This window comes from Staurois parvus, unplaced genomic scaffold, assembly GCF_062004578.1.
Source record: "Staurois parvus isolate SC_StPar_1 unplaced genomic scaffold, SC_StPar_1.0 ptg000013l, whole genome shotgun sequence".
Lineage (NCBI taxonomy): Eukaryota > Metazoa > Chordata > Amphibia > Anura > Ranidae > Staurois > Staurois parvus.
Genome location: NW_028317809.1, coordinates 16389458 through 16408829, shown reverse-complemented (window position 1 = coordinate 16408829; position 19372 = coordinate 16389458). Strand labels below are relative to the sequence as shown.

The 19372-nt window shown below is 43.1% G+C and overlaps 1 protein-coding gene across 1 annotated transcript in view; it reads right to left on the bottom strand.

The window, feature by feature from the left end:
* Positions 1 to 18998, bottom strand: part of FRAS1 (Fraser extracellular matrix complex subunit 1) — a 680896-nt gene extending 661898 nt beyond the window's left edge. The window contains exon 1 of the mRNA XM_089676214.1: positions 18509 to 18998. Coding sequence (XP_089532340.1) covers positions 18509 to 18590 — 82 coding nt within the window. The 5' untranslated portion in view covers positions 18591 to 18998. The remainder of the gene's footprint in view (positions 1 to 18508) is intronic.
* Positions 18999 to 19372: the final 374 nt, after the last annotated feature.

The window sequence follows — 19372 nt, the reverse complement described above, 5'->3', positions numbered from 1 at the left end:
CCCAGAGTTTTCACTTTTTTCACCATCATGTGAAGTTTTTAAGCATGTCTTTTCACAGATTAATTTTTCTTTTTGCCTCCAGAACAGTGAAACAGGAGAAAGAAATATTATCAGGCTAGAATGCTGGTGTAATCTCTTCCTTAATCTACTTCAATTCACAAGCAAAACAAACTACAGAGAACTCCCTCTAAAAAGGTGGGAAAAAAAAAAACTTTAGCACAGTCTCCGACCTGACCTTAACATCCCCCCTCCCCCTTTAGTTTCTCTGGGGGATGGAAATCTCAGTTAGGAAAATGGTATGCTAAGGGAGCTGCAGGCCCTAGCAGTACCTAATATTCAGCTCCATTAATCCCTTCTCTTTGTGGAGCAGAACACAGCCATAGATTGTGGTGTGGGATTGTACATAGGAGTATTAGTATCTCCAGGAAGCACAGCTCCCTGCATTCCTCTCTGGCTCCAGCTTTAAAGAGCACTACACAACAGGTGGTACCCTTCCTACAGCCTGGCAGCACACACACAGGCAGCACAAATAGACTTCATCTTAAATTTATCCTCCTCAGCAGCTGTCAATATAAAAAGCACAGAACTTCTAGTAACATAATTAAGTCTGCTTAAAATACATTATTATGTAAAATTTGAATTACTGCATTCAATGCATATTAAACTTTATTGCACTGTGACCATAAATTACAGTGTATAAACCCTGTCAACCTAAAAAGATTGCCGCTTCTTGGTAATACCCCATGGTTTTTCTTGATACTAGTAGGCAACTTAAAATCAATACGAGGAGAGCTCTAAGGCTGGGCAATTCATCCAACGTATGCTTTATATAATACCCAACTTCAGTCACATTAATCAGGCTGTTCACACGGCTCCTGAGCTCTGCAAAGGTCCGACCATGCTCTAAAGTTTACAGAGCTGCAGTTGGCAGGAGAAAAACCAGGGAACACTTTGCCTGTTTTGCAGGATCACAATCAGCACGAATTAAACGTTTAGACTGAGGAGCAGTTTAGACTGAATATTATTTATTTCCAGTAGTCACCAGCACTGATATAATATGCAAAGTGTATGGCTCTACTGCATAGGACCCCTGAAGTTGTTCACATCCTATAGTCCCTACCACACTTATGTAATACACGCTAGAGGTAATATGGAAGTAAACCAATTAACCTGTCAGTATGTTTTCCCTTGGGGGAAGAAACAAGAGAAGACCCATACATAAACAGGGAGCACTACAAGCTTCATACAGATAGTAGTGTAGGATACAAACCCAGGACTAAAAGCAAAGGCGTTAACCACATAAACACCATGTTAGCCCAAACAAAATCCAGCACATACATTAGGAGCCACAGTATCTTATCCAAGTCAAGTTATTCTTTTTAAATACAACACTTTACATTTTTGACTGGAATATACTTTTACAGTAAGGGGCTCACTCTATGGAAATGTTGATCAGCTGAATATTTAGGACTGCTACTACATTGGATGAGAGACATTTATCAAGTTGCAGTGGATCAATAAGAGAAGGTGCTCCTAATTAGTTATTCTAACAAATTTGCAAGCAACAGTGAAAATCTTTTATACCTCATTTATTATATCAGACAAATATAGAAAACAAATTACAAAACAAAGAGTAACTTAGAAAAGGGGCAATAGAAATCATGAAGCAATGTGCTCTTATCTTTAAACTTTTAGGCAAAATTTCATACCCTTTGTTACAGAAGTGCCCCTGTAAGGCCGAATATTGTACAAATGATCGTCCTTTTTTTTTTTGCATGCTAGTCTCATATCAAAAGTGAAGAGGTTTCTAAAGTTATCAAAAATGTAATGTAATTGTATTGTAGTTTCAGCTGATTAAACATAAACAATACGAACTGGTATCGTACAATAAACACTTTCTTGCTTGTCACTTCAAATAATTTCGGACGAGAGCTGTGTATTAACGATCACATTATTGTGTGATTCCTTCAAAAGCGGTATTTTTCGCACGATTTTCTGATCGTGTGTACTAGGCTTAAACCCTCACAAATTTGCTCAGATGTAGCGATGTACCAGTCTATTACCTAACCCATTTGGGATGCCCTTGAAAAGTATTTTCAGTCATGAGGTACCATGTTCAAGGCTTGGTTCACTTTATTGTGTCAACTAAAGTCATGGATGACTTTCCCTGCATTTCTGCAGGTAAGGCAGCCCATTGATATGAATGGGCTGCCCTACACAAAGCCACACAGATGTGAACCAAGGGCCTGTTCACCTGTGAGGTTGGAGGGCGGTAAAACCACGCAATTAAGCTGCTTTTACCAACCCCGAATGCTCCCCCTTTAGCTGCAGAAACAGCAGCTGGGGGTATACACATGCTGTTTCCGCAGCTGGAAGTATACCTCCAAGTGAATAGGGTTGAACTACAGCCACCCCGCAACTGTGTGCGCATTGCACGCAGTTGTGGTGTGGTGATTGATGCTGCTTTTTACAGGGTTAAACTAGGTGGTGAGGAGGCAACATATTGCCTTTTTACCACCTGTCAAATGCCTCTGAAAAGTGATCAGAGCATGGATTGGTTTTCAGAGGAGAAGCATTTCTGCTGCTATTACGAACAAGTCCTAAAAAAGCAATTCTGAAAGGACAGGAATAAGGGGTCGAGATTAAAAGTAAAATACATATACACACATATAAAAACAAACACACACATACAGACATACACAGACACACATACACATGTGCACACACACAGCATTATGAAAAGTTACAGTATCTTAGCTTCCATCACACAGTCGGGTACCGCACTCTAGGGGGAAGCAGAGAGCTCAGCAGACACTTCCATTCCCTTTGCTTTCACTTTGCTGAGCGGTGTGACGGCTCCCAGTGCTGATGTACAGTGCGGCTAGGAAACGGGAACTTGGGCTCAAATGACAGCCATTCTCCCCACAGCACCCCTGAAGACCTCTGGTGGCACCCTGGTAGAGAAAGGCTGACCTGACCCAACAAATACTTATACTGTGACCAGCAACTTGCAGTAATGAGTATATAAACTCATTTAACTAGTTGCCGACCGCAGATAGCCGAATGACGGCTTCACTGCGGCCGGCCAGTTCTGGGTGGACGTCATATGACGTCCCCCCAGAACGCGCTCTCCTGGGGCGCGCACCCGGCGATCTCCGTGATCGCTGTGTCCTACGGACACAGCTGATCACGTGATGTGGTAAAAGGCCGATCCCAGCGGCCTTTTACCACGTGATCAGCGGTGTCCAATGACACGCTGATCACAGGGAAATGCAAGTGCCGGTTCTCGGCTGCACTTTCCTCACGCTGTCAGATCGTGAGGAAAGTACTGCCGAGAACCGGCAGTTGTCACAGCGGGGATCGGCACCGATCATCAGGACACTGATGATCAGTGCCCTGATGATCGGTGCCCAGCAGTGCCACCCGCAAGTTCCGCCCACCTGTGCCCAGCAGTGTGCCCACTAGCTCCGCCCACCTGTGCCCAGCAGATCACCCACCTGTGCCCAGCAGTGCACCCACCTGTGCCCAGCAGTGCACCCACCTGTGCCACTCTGCAGTGTCACACACCTGTGTCCAGAAGTGCCACCTACCTGTGCCCAGAAGTGCCACCCACCTGTGCCCACCCACCTGTGCCCACCAGTGCCACCCACCTGTGCCCACCCACCAGTGCTGCCCACCAGTGCCACCCACCAGTGCAGCCCAGCAGTGCTGCCAGTCAGTGCCCAGGGGTTGTGCCAGTCAGTGCCGCCAGTCAGTGCCCAGCAGTGATGCCAGTCAGTGCCGTCTATCAGTACCCATCATCAGTGTCACCTATCAGTGCCGCCTATCAGTGCTGCATATTAGTGCCGCCTATCCGTGACACCTCATTAGTGCTGTCTATCAGTGCCGCCTATCCGTGCCACCTCATTAGTACTGCCTATCAGTGCCCTTTAGTGCTGCCTATCAGTGCCCATCAGTGCCGCCTATCAGTGCCCATCAGTGCTGCCTCATCAATGCACATCAGTGAAGGAGAAAAAATACCTGTTTGAAAAATTTTATAACAGGAACAAAGAAAATTTTTTTTTTCAAATTTTTTGCACTTTTTTTATTTATAGCGCAAAAAGTAAAGCGCCCAGTGGCAATTAAATACCACCAAAATAAAGCTCTATTTGTGAGAAAAAAATGATCAAAATTTCATATGGGTACAATGTTGCATGACCGCGCAATTGTCAAAGTGCGGCAGCGCTGAAAGCTGAAAATTGGCCTGGTAAGGAAGGGGGTATAAGTGCCTGGTAGGCAAGTGGTTAAGAATGCTAATCTAAACTTTTCCAAACATTCATAACATGTGACCATATTTGATTTTCTTTCTACTTTTCCTGGAAAAGCCAGCAATAGGGGTGTCTGCAGTGTGCCTCCCCTCTTTACACAGGCCAAACATGAACAATTGCTTAGAGCAACTGTTAGAACTCATGAGTATTGGGACATATACACCGTGTTCCAAATTATTATGCAAATGATATTTTTCTCATTTACCTAAATAATTGATGTAAATAACAGTCAGCATAATTCTCATGTTATCAACTATTAAGAGTACAATTCAAATTTTATTGAACAAACCTCCTAATGATAACAGTATTTTTGTTAAACATAAAAAACTTACAATGCACCGTTCCAAATTATTACGCACAGTAAGTTTCAAAACACTTTATAGGTTGTAAAGAACTGAAAATTGTCATTTGTTGTGTTTGCAGAATATTTACTGAAATCAAAAGCCATTTCAATCAAACTTTTAACAACATTTTAGCTTTTTAAACATTTTAACAGGTCACGTTACATTGTAACATAGGACCCCTTATTTGATAGCAGCTTCACAAGTGTGAGTTTTTGGACAGTTTCTGCTTGAATTTGTTTGCAAGATGTCAGAATAGCCTCCCAGAGCTGCTGTTTGGATGTAAACTGCCTCCCACCCTCATAGATCTTTTGCTTGAGGATGCTCCAAAGGTTCTCAATAGGATTGAGGTCAGGGGAGGATGGAGGCCACACCATGACTATCTCTCCTTTTATCCCCATAGCAGCCATTGATGCAGAGGTATTCTTTGCAGCATGAGATGGTGCATTGTCATGCATTAAGATGATTTTATTACGGAAAGCATAGTTCTTCCTTCTGTACCAGGGAAGAAAGTGGTCAGTCATAAACTCCACATACTTTGCAGAGGTCATCTTTACACCTTCAGGGACCCTAAAGGGGCCGGCCAGCTCTGTTCCCATGATTCCGGCCCAAAACATGACTCCACCACCGCCTTGCTGACGTTGCAGCCTTGTTGGAACAGGGTGGCCGTCCACCAACCATCCACTACTCCATCCATCTGGACCATCCAGGGTTGCACGGCACTCATCAGTGAACAGGACTGTTTGAAAATTAGTCTTCATGTATTTTTCTGCCCAATGCAGCCGTTTCTGCTTGTGAGCATTGGTTATTGGTGGCCAAATAGAAGGTTTATGCACAGTTGCAAGACTCTGGAGGACTCTACACCTTGATGTCCGTGGGACTCCAGAGGCACCAGCAGCTTCAAATATCTGTTTGCTGCTATGTAATGGTATTTTAGCAGCTGCTCTCTTGATCCGATGCATGGATCTGGCAGAAATCTTCCTCAATGTGCCTTTATCTGCACGAACCCGTCTGTGCTCTGAATCAGCCACAAATCTCTTAATAGTGCGATGATCACGCTTACATTTTAGTGAAATATCTAATGTTTTCATACCTTGTCCAAGGCATTGAACTATTTCACTCTTTTCGGCAGCAGAGAGATACTTTTTCTTCCCCATATTGCTTGAAAATGGTGCTCTACTTAATAATGTGGAACACCGTCCTTTAGTAGTTTTTCCTTAAATTGGGCTCACCGGCCAATCTAATTATCACAGGTGTCCAAGATTGTTTTCAGGGATCAAAAGAGCCCTGACACACAATGCCATCCATGAGTTAAACTGAAAAATATTTAATCTTTGTGACACTTGAATAGAATTTGCATAATAATTTGGAATGCGGTGTAATGTAAAATACAGCTGTATTCCAGCACCCGGGAGCTAAATGTGTTGTGTACAGCCACCTGTACAAATGAATTACAGTAGAGGGTTGTACGCAGGTAATAGCAGCTCCAAGCATAAGCATGCGTATACGTACAAACTGTACCTGCATGTATAAGTCTGTATTAAGTATCTGTGCAAAACTGGTATACAATCTTAAATGTTTCATGAAATATACTGTACATATTACAATTTGCCATCAGTTTCTACTTAAAGTGAATCTGTGCTGCGCAGAGAGTCAGGGGACAGCTGTAGGTAAGCTCAAGTCAGATTTCCATTCTGTGGGTACACAGGGTTGACCATACCCTCATGTGACAGCTGACAAGTGCTGTCACATAGAGTGAGTCACAAGCTGCCTTAGGAATAGGCAGTTTATATTATAAAGTGAGCTACTTTAGAGCTGCAATCTGGATGTGTTTCTCATGCACGTTTTTGATGCATTCTGGTGCGTTGTTATGCATTTTTATGGTGTTCCAGTGCATTTTTCCCTAAAAAGTTTCCTGTTTATTTATTTTGATGTAATGTGTTCCAGTGTGTTATTAATGAGTTTTGTCCTACTTTTGTTGACTATACTGGAATGCACTGCACTGGTGTGAACTTTGCCTTTGGAATCCATGTAACTTACTTTCCATGTGTTTTTGATCCAGAAAAAAATACAATGAACTGCATGTGCTGTGAACTGGCCTTACTATACATGGGACAAGTGTTGTCTCATGGAATGAAGAGTATGCTCCCTTGTACCTGGAATTAATAGGTATTTTGTATCATGTAGTAAATAAGCTGAAAGTCTGAGCCTTAAAGAGAACCTGTTCCCTTGCTCTGCATGGGCAAAGACAAGTACTGTCACATGGGGTAAGTAATAAGCTTCCTAAGAGCTCATTCCAACAAAATGGGTGGTAGGAAGAAATCTTAGTTGTGGTTTTACCACTCCTGACCACCCACCTAAACTAGGGTATACAGCTGCTCAGGGCAGTACAATATCTGCAGCCACAATGCCTTGCTTTGTGGCCAAAATAAATGCATGTCACCTTTAGCAGGCAGTACCGCCACAGAATGCAACCCATTCAGATGCATGAGCCCATACTGCAACTGCATTGCAGCCACATGCAATGCACACAGTTGTGGAGTGATATGTTGAGGGTTATAAAGCAGGAAGTGAAGAGGCAACAAATCACCTTCTCATCTTGTATCAAATGCCCTCTAAAAAGCAATCCACCATGGAAGCACCTGTGAATGAGCCCTTATACCTGGAAGTAATAGGTATTTTGATGACATGTAGTGAATATGCTGTCACTGGTTATAACTGGGCTTTAATGAGAACCTGTTGCTTTGCTCTGTATGGGCAAAGCATGAGTTAACTTTAAGTGTACTATTTCGCTACCATAATCACATAAATAATGCACACTTCTAACATGGAGCAGATTTTTTGTAGGAATTTGCAAAGCCATAAAAAACAGAAGACTTTAGCTGGCTATGAGTGGGTAAATAGTGCAGGGTACAAGTTCTTGTTGCAGTACTGTGTTATATTAACTATCAGCGATCTCGGAAGACTGCTGGAGACTTGCGTTGCTAACTGTCAGGTGAGCTGGATTTTTTCATCTGATATTTCATTCCTCTCTGACGATGCAATAGAAGTGAACAGACATAAGTTAACACTCCTAATTAGTGATCCCTGTATGTCACTGTAACACTAAATGAGTGCATTCCACGTCGTACATTTCAATATTTCACTCATCGAGTAGGCACAGGGTCATAGATGAAGGTAGGAAAATATACTTCATAAGGCAGAAAACCATAGCAACCAGATTTCATACTAAACTTAAACAGATTGCAGTAAACTGTATATTCAAATTCAGTATTTATGCTATGGTGGCATACAATAGAGTTCTACATCTCCAGGTCAATTTTTTCTTTATAGAGATTGGGAAGGGTTAGGAACTCTGACAGGTTTTTGTAGCTGTCTATGTCTGAGGGACAGAGGTGATGAGAAAGAATAAAACCTCTGTAGAGTTTTTTACTGTCTTATGTTTTTCTGTCCTCGTGACCCTTGTTCCCCTTATTTTTTTATTACTACCACCAATAGAAGTATGAATGGCATCTGCTATACAATATATAGTTCCAATATCTTCCTTTATTCAGTCACAAAAACAACACTTTGGGTCCATGCAGAGTTGCACCTGAAGAAGGGTGGCCCCGAAACGACTCATACCTTATTGTAGACCCCTCTTGCCCATCAAGGCCAAAGCAACAAGCTCACTACAAGCATCCCCTTAGCATGCTGGCACTTATCTTCCAAGCACTGAACTCTACAGTGGGGCAAAAAAGTATTTAGTCAGCCACCAATTGTGCAAGTTTTCCCACTTAAAAAGATGAGAGAGGCCTGTAATTGGCATCATAGGTAGACCTCAACTATGAGAGACAAAATGAGAAAAAAAATCCAGACAATCACATTGGCTGATTTGGAAAGAATTTATTTGCAAATTATGGTGGAAAATAAGTATTTGGTCACCTACAAACAAGCAAGATTTCTGGCTCTTACAGACCTGTACCTTCTTCTTTAAGAGGCTCCTCTGTCCTGCACTCATTACCTGTATCAATGGCACCTATTTGAACTTGTTATCAGTATAAAAGACACCTGTCCACAACCTCAAACAGTCACACTCCAAACTCCACTATGGTGAAGACCAAAGAGCTGTCGAAGGACACCAGAAATAAAATTGTAGACCTGCAGCAGGCTGGGAAGACTGAATCTGCAATAGGCAAGCAGCTTGGTGTGAACAAATCAACAGTGGGAGCAATAATTAGAAAATGGAAGACATACAAGACCACTGATAATCTCCCTCGATCTGGGGCTCCACGCAAGATCTCATCCCGTGGGGTCAAAATGATCACAAGAACGGTGAGCAAAAATCCAAGGACCACACGGGGGGACCTAGTGAATGACCTGCAGAGAGCTGGGACCAACGTAACAAAGGCTACCATCAGTAACACACTATGCCGCCAGGGACTCAGATCCTGCAGTGCCAGATGTGTCCCCCTGCTTAAGCCAGTACATGTCCGGGCCCATCTGAAGTTTGCTAGAGAGCATTTGGATGATCCAGAAGAGGATTGGGAGAATGTCATATGGTCAGATGAAACCAAAATAGAATTGTTTGGTGTAAACACAACTCGTTGTGTTTGGAGGAGAGAGAATGCTGAGTTGCATCCAAAGAACACCATACCTACTGTGAAGCATGGGGTGGCAACATCATGCTTTGGGGCTGTTTCTCCTCAAAGGGACCAGGACGACTGATCCATGTACAGGACAGAATGAATGGGGCCATGTATCGTGAGATTTTGAGTGCAAACCTCCTTCCATCAGCAAGGGCATTGAAGAGGAAACGTGGCTGGGTCTTCCAACATGACAATGATCCCAAACATACCACCCGGGCAATGAAGGAGTGGCTTCGTAAGAAGCATTTCAAGGTCCTGGAGTGGCCTAGCCAGTCTCCAGATCTCAACCCCATAGAAAACCTTTGGAGGGAGTTGAAAGTCCGTGTTACCCAGCGACAGCCCCAAAACATCACTGCTCTAGAGGAGATCTGCATGGAGGAATGGGCCAACATACCAGCAACAGTGTGTGCCAACCTTGTGAAGACTTACAGGAAACGTTTGACCTCTGTCATTGCCAACAAAGGATATATAACAAAGTATTGAGATGAACTTTTGATATTGACCAAATACTTATTTTCCACCATAATTTGCAAATAAATTCTTTCCAAATCAGCCAATGTGATTGTCTGGATTTTTTTTCTCATTTTGTCTCTCATAGTTGAGGTCTACCTATGATGCCAATTACAGGCCTCTCTCATCTTTTTAAGTGGGAGAACTTGCACAATTGGTGGCTGACTAAATACTTTTTTGCCCCACTGTATATAGTGGAAGGATTGGGAAAGAATCACAAGTCCCCTTTTTGTTGGGGCTCTGATAGGGAACTGAGGCAGTTAGAGTGCAGGAACAACAATGAATGGGCCTGCTAGCTTGTTACTTGCCTTGAACGAGCAAAGTAGAGTTTCACTTTAAGTGTTAACCTAGTGCAATAAGCCTCTTTTCTTTTGTGCATACAATAAATATTTTTATAGATCAAATAAAATAAAAATACATAAATATGCAATAAACCTGCATACATTGGACAACTGCACTACATTATTTCTTCCTCTGTCATCCGAACTTTCTTTAAAGCTGCTATGGACCATGGTGAGGAAGATACGGCTGTCCTACTGATGAACACAATTAGACCAACAAAATTATTTATATTACCCTGTGACACGCAAAGAAAAAGACAAGTCATTTTTTATTATCCTGAAATTTGCACTGTAGCATTATGTATGAAAAGGTCCACCCACATTCTCCACAGTCTGACAATTCAGCCTCCGCATCATGTATAAACATAGAATTCCACAAGGCAAACCATGGGAAGAAATTGCTTCAGGTGCACAGGCCTATTAATTCGACACATTTCATTTTACAGACCTAGAGTGCTTAGCAAATTCATGGAGCCATATCATCTGTGCAGTGGCCATAAGGGCCAGCCACACAGAGGAATTATATATATCTGCATCTACCAGTTTACTGGCTGTAAACTCTACCCAAAACAGACATTGGTTTACAAAACAAAACAAAATGAATATATGTTAAAAGTATTGCATTGGCAGTTGCTCTAAACAAAAACTTAGGGGTCTATGTATAAAAAATTGCTATATGAATGTGTCAGCGTTGGCACAATCATTCCAAATAACCTCTGTAATTTGCTTAATACGTTTATTTTCTATGATCATCAACAACATCTAGTGGCCATAATGCAGTATTTTCCTGATTCAAGTGTTTCAGGAAAATACCGCATTATGGCCACTAGATGGAGCTGACGATCATAGGAAATAAACATATTAGACATATGATGGGGATTATTTGTGATAGTTGTGCAAATGCTGACAAATTCACACAGAGGATGTTTTATATCAGGACTGCTAATTAGTACTGCACCGAAATGAAAAATCTAGAATGAAACCGAAAATTCAGGATGCACGTGTCCGAAAACTGAAAGCAGAATAAACAGTTTAAAAAAATATATCTATTTTTTATATATAATTGTATTATATTCGAGTTTTTAATTAATATTATGAATTTAAACTGGCAGTACTCCCTCCGGGTACTCGGGATTCCTCCCACACTCCAAAGACATGCATGCTGGTAGGTTACTTGGATCCTGTCAAAATTGGTCCTAGTATGTGTATGTATGAATGTAAGTTTGGGACCTTAGATTGTACACTCCTTGAGGGTTAGGGACTGATGTGAATGTACAATATATATATGTAAAGTGCTGCGTAAATTTACAGTGCTATATAAGTACCTGTAATAAATAAATAAATAAATAAATAAATATGAATTTTAAAAATACAATCCAGTAACGTAAATTAACTTTTATTGAAAGTAACACACAAAAATTGGACAAAAAACAAAATGAAATACATATAAAATTTAAGAACTTAAATAAAGGCGTTTTTGCATGGAAGTCAATAGGGGGCGTTTTTGCATTGCAGTCAATGGGAAGCAATGTTGCATTGAGGTCAATAGGACACAGTTTTGCATTGAAATCAATGGAACACTTTGCATTTGAAGTGATACTAAACCCACAACAGTAAAATTAGCCTGTATATGCAGTAAAACATGCCTGTTATACTCACTGTGAAACCTAAGCGGTTAACCCTTTGCATTGTGTAAAAAGGCTGTTTGATCCTGTCTTCTCTGATCCTCCCCTTCTTCTACTGTCCCCAATCCATCTGCTGATAGTACAGAGCTTTAGGAGTCCCTCTGCACATGCTCAGTTTAGTGAGTATGGCTAGAGAGTTTTTTTTTTGTCTTTAAAAGGGTGCATGTGATCAGCACAGGGCCAATCAGCGCTGTCCAGATAGAGGGTCAGGGGTTATGCAGCCTCATAGGATAGTCAGAGGAGAAGGAAAACTCTTCCTACAAGCTTTAAAGTGGTTGTAAAAGCTGAAGGTTTTTTACCTTCATGCATTCTATGCTGTGAGATGTAGAAGGGTAAGGACTTTTCATCAATTAGAGCCAGAGTAGCTCAATTTCTGACCTTTCAAAGGGCATGTTTCAGCTTATTTGCAAAAAAAAAGTGCAGTTGGTGGTAGCCACGACTTGATCCAATTAGTAATTGCTACGATCAAAAGCTGGTTGCAATTTCTAGAACAGTGCTGACTGCATGATCAGTATACACAGGAGTGACATTATTGTGGGTGCAGTGAACTAATGATATTGATACTTGCAGAAAAGTTACAATGTAAGGCTACTTTCACACTGATGCACCGCAAAAACACGGCAAAAACGCATATGCATTTTTGCCAAGCTTTTGCCACGCTTTCTCAGCATTTTTTTTAAAGGACATGTGACTTAAAAACTGCACCAAAAACGCTTCTTGGAGGCATTGTTCATTGATTTAAATGGGAAGAGGTGTTTTTGGAGAGGTTTTTTTTAACTTAAAAAACATGCACCAATGATGCTGCAAGCAGGACTTTACAACGGAATGGAAGCACAGCACCCCACTGTGAAAACATACATAGACATACATAAACATACATAGGGAAGCATTTTTCTTGAACTTTTCATGCGCTTTTTTTAATGCAAAAGTGCTTCAAAAACTCCTCAGTGTGAAAGTAGCCTAACAGTCACACTCTGACATATAACCTTGAAGAAATGTGCTGGTATAATCATAGTGAACAAGCACTTCTTGTATATAAAATACACAACTTCCCTGTCACTTCTACTTATAGCTGCACAGATCTCACTAACTGAATTCTATAAAATGACCCCAGCAGATGGAAGAGCAAGAAAGATGTGTGGGGGGTGAGTGCTAACTATACTTCATTTACAATCTGAGAAGATCATCACTACACTGACATGGCTACATCATGATAAGAAAGTCTTTCTCTGCCACAGCACTGTATTTCGATGAACATTAAAATCTACTGTGTTCTAGTAATACTTTAACTCCTTACCAGCAGTTCTGCAGTACACTGCAACAAAACAAAAGAAATGGAAAAGGCACAATGAAGTATAATCAGGGCTTTTTTTCAGCTGGAACTCCTCTGGCTCAGGCCCTCTGCTCCCTGTTCACTACTATCACTTGTAAAGACAGAAGTTTGTCTTCTGTTTTTACAAGTGACAGCTTGTTTCCCAAGGGCTCTCATAGATCTGATCCCTGAGCGGCTCCCACTGAGTGAAGGATAGGGACAAGGGAGATGCAGGTGCCCAGGGCGCAGTGCAGATGCCAACACCCCTACTGGATTATCTACCATTTGTAGGAGGGGAGTTACTAAATCTGACTGGGTGCTTCAGCTTAACACAGCACCAAAAGTAAAGCATGGAAGATGATGGAACTTTTAAGGAGGGAAAAGATGGGGGCAGTGGAGGGGGGGTTGCATGCAGAGTGTGAGTTCCTGCACCTATTTTATGAGAAAAAAAGCCCTGGGTATAATAAATGATTAAAGTGTATGCAAACCCAAAAAGTACTTTTTAGCACATTTGACATCATGTCTCACTTTGGACAGATTTTAGTGCTTATTCAGATGGACAGCTGAATTGCAGTGTTCTGAGTTGGATGCAGCAGCACTCTATGCTCTGGTTGCATACAAACTGGACAGAAAGCTGCAACCAGTTTATGTGTGGCCAGAACCACTTTCCCTGAATGTAAACTATCTGCCTCCAGAGCCAGAGTTGGAAGAACAGTTACATGTGAACAGCAATGGACCCGCCCATTGATTTGTACAGCTTACCTATCAGTCTGTGCGGCTGTTTTTTGAACAGAGTGTGCATAGAAATAGTTTCTCCGCCGGCAAGAATTGCAGACTTTAAAGTTTTTAATTCTGAAGATCCTGCCAGTAACAGCATTTCCTCTGGCAGGCTTCACACTTCGAGTGGCGGGAACACGCATTATCCCTCGCTTTTTTTGCATGTTTTTCGCACATCGCAGATAGGGCAGCCCGTTCACTAGAATGGGCTGCTCGATGCACAACAAACGCACCAAAGAAGACCAGGAGCCAAATTTTGGCACTGAGCCAGGCACATTTGGTGACTCCGTGGTTTGCGCTAATTTTTATGTGTTTTGCCTTGTACTGTGTTTGGAGTGTCATTAAGAAATAATGGTACTGCAAGCACATCTTGCTGCCTTTTCGTGAATATATATTTAAAGTGTTACTAGACCCAGGACCCTGCATTCACTATATCTGGTCTCCCACAGTACACTGAACATGGAAATGCAATTATTTTAGTAAATATAAACTAAATACCTTTTCTCATCAGCAGTATATAGCAGTCTTGTGATTTCTATCACTGTCCAGCTAAGCACTGGTTAAAGCTTATAGGTGGAGTTTTCATTCGGCACTGACTGTCCTATGAGGATGCATAACCCCTTACCCTCTGTCTGGACAATGCTGATTGGCCCTGTGCTGATCAAATGCACCCTCCCAAAGAAAAAAAAAAACTCTCTAGACATACACACTAAAGTGAGCATGTGCAGAGTGACTCATAGAGCTTTGTGCTTTCAGCAGATGGAGTGGGGACAGTAGAAGGGGAGGATTGGAGAAGACAGGATCAAACAGCATTTCCACACAATGCAGAGGATAAACTCCTTAGGTTCCACAGTGAGTATAACAAGTATGCTTTGCTGCGTATACAGACTGAGTTTATTATTGTGGGTTTAGTAACACTTTAAGCACTGTCAACTTCCTGCATGCCCTCCATCAGCTGACCGCTGGGGTCCTTCACACAGGTGGCCTGTTAAAGAAGTTCACACGGCAAGCTGATTATGCTGCACGGCAGGCTGACAATGCTGCTGCTAACTGCAAGACAGTAGCCTAATGTTGTAACCCTGCAACGGGAAGTGCTGTTAATGACAGGATCTCTAGGTAAGAAATTTTTCAACAGATTCACATATACCTTTCCTAGAAAACTATGACAGTGAGGTATGAGGTTGATTTACTAAAATTGGAGAGTGCAGGATTTGGTGCAGCTCTGCATAGAAAGCAATAGTCTTCCAGCTTAACTGAACAACGTGAAGTGACAAGCTGATTGGCTACCATGCACAGCTGCACCAGATTTTGCACTCTCCAGTTTTAGTAAATCAACCTTATGACGTCAGACATACTGGAAAAACAGACTTAGGGCTCATTCACACCAGTGGGCGCATGTTATGCTCTATATACTGTGTGCTTACTGGTGTGCGTTGTGTAAGGGAAGTGTGATGCACTGTTCCACTGTTTCCTTTTTTAACTTCACTCAAATGTCCTCAAATGCCAATTTCGAGCAACACTATGCACTGCAGCAATTGGGATGCATTGTAGCGTGTCGCAATGTTCTTCGTTGTGTAAAAATGCAACCTGCCCTACTTTTTTTTTAGCTCACATGCAGCATGTTGGTGTGAACTCAAATGACAGGACATTAGGCAAACTGCCTTGTCTATAGGTTGGGAGTGCACTGGGTAATGCTGCCTAATGGGGCTGGTGTCATTAAGCTTAGGCTAGGTTCACACTTGAGCTTCTTTAAATGCTTTTGGAGCTTTTTAGTACATGCTGTTTTTTGGGACATTTATAGGCAATTTCAAGTATGAGCATTCTTCTTTTTGACAATGAAAAGCTGCTTGCTAGAAGCAAGAAATCATGCATTATCAGGTGTTTTTCAAGCACTCCCTTTGAAGTCTATAAGGACCAAAAACACATGGCTCTGTCCTAAACCAGATCAAATACTATTTTACAACTTGAAGCGACAAGCACCACTGAATAAAATGGGAATTTTGGTAAATGAGCACTGATGTGCTTCAGGAAATACGCTCCAAATTGCTCAGATGTGAACTGGCTTGCATACATGTCAACAGTTTTCATGTTCATGTGACTTTCCATGAGCACACTAAAGGCTGTCCATACATTATGCAATTTTCTTGTACAATTTCTCTTTAGATTTACCAAAACCATATAATATGAGATCAATCCTAAACACTTTCAATTAGTATGCAATCAGGCAGGCCCTTGCACTACATAGTTGAATGTGTATCTATCGCCGGCTTAAAGCTGGTCATAGACAGTTTGAATCTTGGCCGATTCAGCAGGGACCGTCTGAGATTCGAACCATGTATGGGCAGGCTGAATGTACCCAAATAGATTGATCGATCAACCTGGATACAACCGGTCTGTTGGATTTTACATGCGATATTGATAGTGGCTATTATAGCCGCTATGTGTTCTCACTGTGTTCTCCAGGTGGAGATGCCCCCCCCGGAAAACACAATGGGGAATGGGGTAGATTTACTAACCCCCGGTTCACATATATGTGGCCGCGTGGGCCGCGGTTTGCACGGGCACGAGAGCCCATTCATTTGAATGGACTCCCGTGCCCATGATACGCAGGGAAGAAGTCCCTGCACTTCCTCGGAAAATGCAGCCCGCACAGGAACCTCAGTTCCCAGTACAGTTGTGTTTTCTAGTACAAGCGGCATGCCATTGGAACTAACAGCACTAGCCCGGGGGCTCCGCATTTCTCTGTGCGGGTGGTGAGGCTGCAGGGATTTTCGTGTGGATCCGCAGTGGCACCACCCGCACAGATGTGAACCTAGGGTAAAATTCCACAGCACCACCTGCCTGGAGTTTGCATGTTCCCCCTGTGCCTGCATGGGTTTCCTCCAGGTACTCCGGTTTCCTCCCACATGCCAGACATACTGGTAAATTAAGTGGCTCGTTTCTAAATTGGCTCTAGTATGTGTATGGGGTAGATGGGGACCTTAGATTGTAAGCCCCTTGAGGATTAGGGACTGTATGTGTAAAGCTCTTCGTAAATTGACGGTGATATATAAGTACATGTAATATATAAAATAAATAAAACTGCATCACTCAGAATCTGGTGCAGTGGTGCATGGTAGCCAATCAGCTTCTAACTTCAGCTTTTTCAATTCTTTGACAATAAAACCTGGAAGCTGATTGGTTTCTATGCAGAGCTGCACCAGATTTTGCACTTTCCAGTTTTAGTAAATAACCCCCAATGTCTCCAAAGGAGGGACTCCTCCATCAACACTGTGTTGATGGGGGAATCGAATGACTGCAGGAAAGACTGCATGAAAGAAAATCTCTCGTAAAGTGGTAGTTAAGCCCCATTGTTTACTTTTACCTACAGGTAAGCCTAAAATAAGGCTTACCTGTGCGTACAGTCAATCTCTCCTGAATGTGCACCATTTAGGAGGTATTTACTATAGTAAGCAGCTGGTGATGTCACCGGCGTATGTGTAATGCGCTCTCAATAGACAGTATGCCCTCCATTGAGAGAGCCATGCCGCAGCTCTCCAGCCAGTCAAACAGCCGAAGTCCGTGAACCCAGAAGGAAGACCAGGTGAAGATGAAAGCGCCTACAGCAGTTCCAGCACACTGCTGGAGGGCTTCGTTTTCAGGTAAGTCTTTCATAATGTGCTTGAATGCGATGCATACTAGCACAATATGCTGTTTTTTTGAGGTTTACCACCACTTTAACAGTAACAGTAAATGGTTAGCACGTTCGCCTGGCAGTACTATGGTCGTTGGTTCGAATCCCAGCCACGCCAACGCCTGCCTGGAGTTTGCATGTTCTCCCTGTGACTGTGTGGGTTTCCTCCGGGTACTCCGGTTTCCTCCCACACTCCAAAGACAAGCTGGTAGGTTAATTGGCTCCTGTCTAACTTGCCCCTAGTATGTGTATGTATGTATGTGAGTTAGGGACTTTAGATTGTACACCCCTTGAGGGTTAGGGACTGATGTGAATGTACAATATATATGTAAAGCGCTGCGTAAATTGACGGCACTATATAAGTACCTGAAATAAATAATAAATAAATAACTAGTACAGAGGAAATGCACACCCATAAAGTGCTGCCTAAAGCCGGCCATAGATGAAATTCAGCTGAGTCTGCAGGAACTGGACGAATTTCGATCCAACTATGGGCAGGCTGTTCGCACTACAAACGCAGTGGTAACGCATTATCGTGACATCTGGTGCAGTGCATTTTTGAAAAGTACTTTTGGAGCAAATGGAGGAAATGAATGAGCTGAAAATTGCACCGCACTGATTCGCACAGGAATGCGGTCCACGTTCTTGCGCGATTCAGGTGTAGACTGGCCCTTGACGTTCTATTGGCCGCTGTGCAGTGCAGGGGATGGTTCTGTACATAAAAAAATACTAGTGTGATGTAGTAATAGACCATGAGACACTTTGTCTTGCGCTGGATTAGCCGCCCAGACGCGTTTAAGCACATATGTGGAAACGTACACTGAATGCGGGGACTGTGGCAGGAAAGGGAACGGCGCAGAGATTGTACAATCAGATTGTAGAGTGTATGGAGAAGATCCAGATGTCATGTATAGGAGGTGATCAGAGTACTGACCTTCTGCTGTGTGGAGGAAAGCTGCCAATGCCAACACATAGACTATAAAGGTGTGCATGGTCTCCTTCTTCCTGAAGTCCATGGTGGAGAGAAGTCTTCCTCCAGGCAGGAGCACACTACATCCAAAGGTCAGCGATGAGATATCAGTGGAGGAGATAATGGGAGCAGTCACACGTTCCCCGGGTCCATGGTGGTGCTTGTTCCCTCACAGCAGTGTCCAGTGCGGGCTCCCAGACCAGCCAGTCATCCCAGTGTGTCCAGAGGTGTGAGCGCAGTGTGCTGTGAGGAGAAGCCGCCGGTCCTGTGTGTGTTCTGCCCAGGCACACTCTCCGAAAGGGACTCCTCCTCCTCCCCTCAACTTTGCCCGCACTGCCAGGACACTCTTCTCCCCTCCCTCTCCGGGGACTGACTGAAGAAACTCCTGTCCTCCAGGGACTGGGACAGCGCTGTCCCTCCTCTATAAATAGGGAGGCGTGTGCCAGCACAGAGTCCGTGCCCGGGGGCTACACTTGTTCCCCTCCTCTGAGGGAGGGAGTGGGGACGCCTGCAGGCCGGGTGCACACTCACCTCAGGTGCCAATACTCACATGTCCTACAATAGACACCCTAATAAAAAGTGCCGACCGGGTCAGGGTGGTTTACTGAGACGGATGACTATGTGGAAGGAATGTGTGCTGTGTGGACGAGGCATGCACACACATATACACTTCTCCCTGTGTGTACATTGCTCACATTCCCCCCTCTCACAGTGTAAATGGACACACAGAGCTGAGGGAGAGATTCCACAAAGTCACGTGAGGCAGGGAACAGCAACCTGATCTCCTTATCCATGCTGTGCTGACTTCAGGCTCGGCTGTTGTCGGTG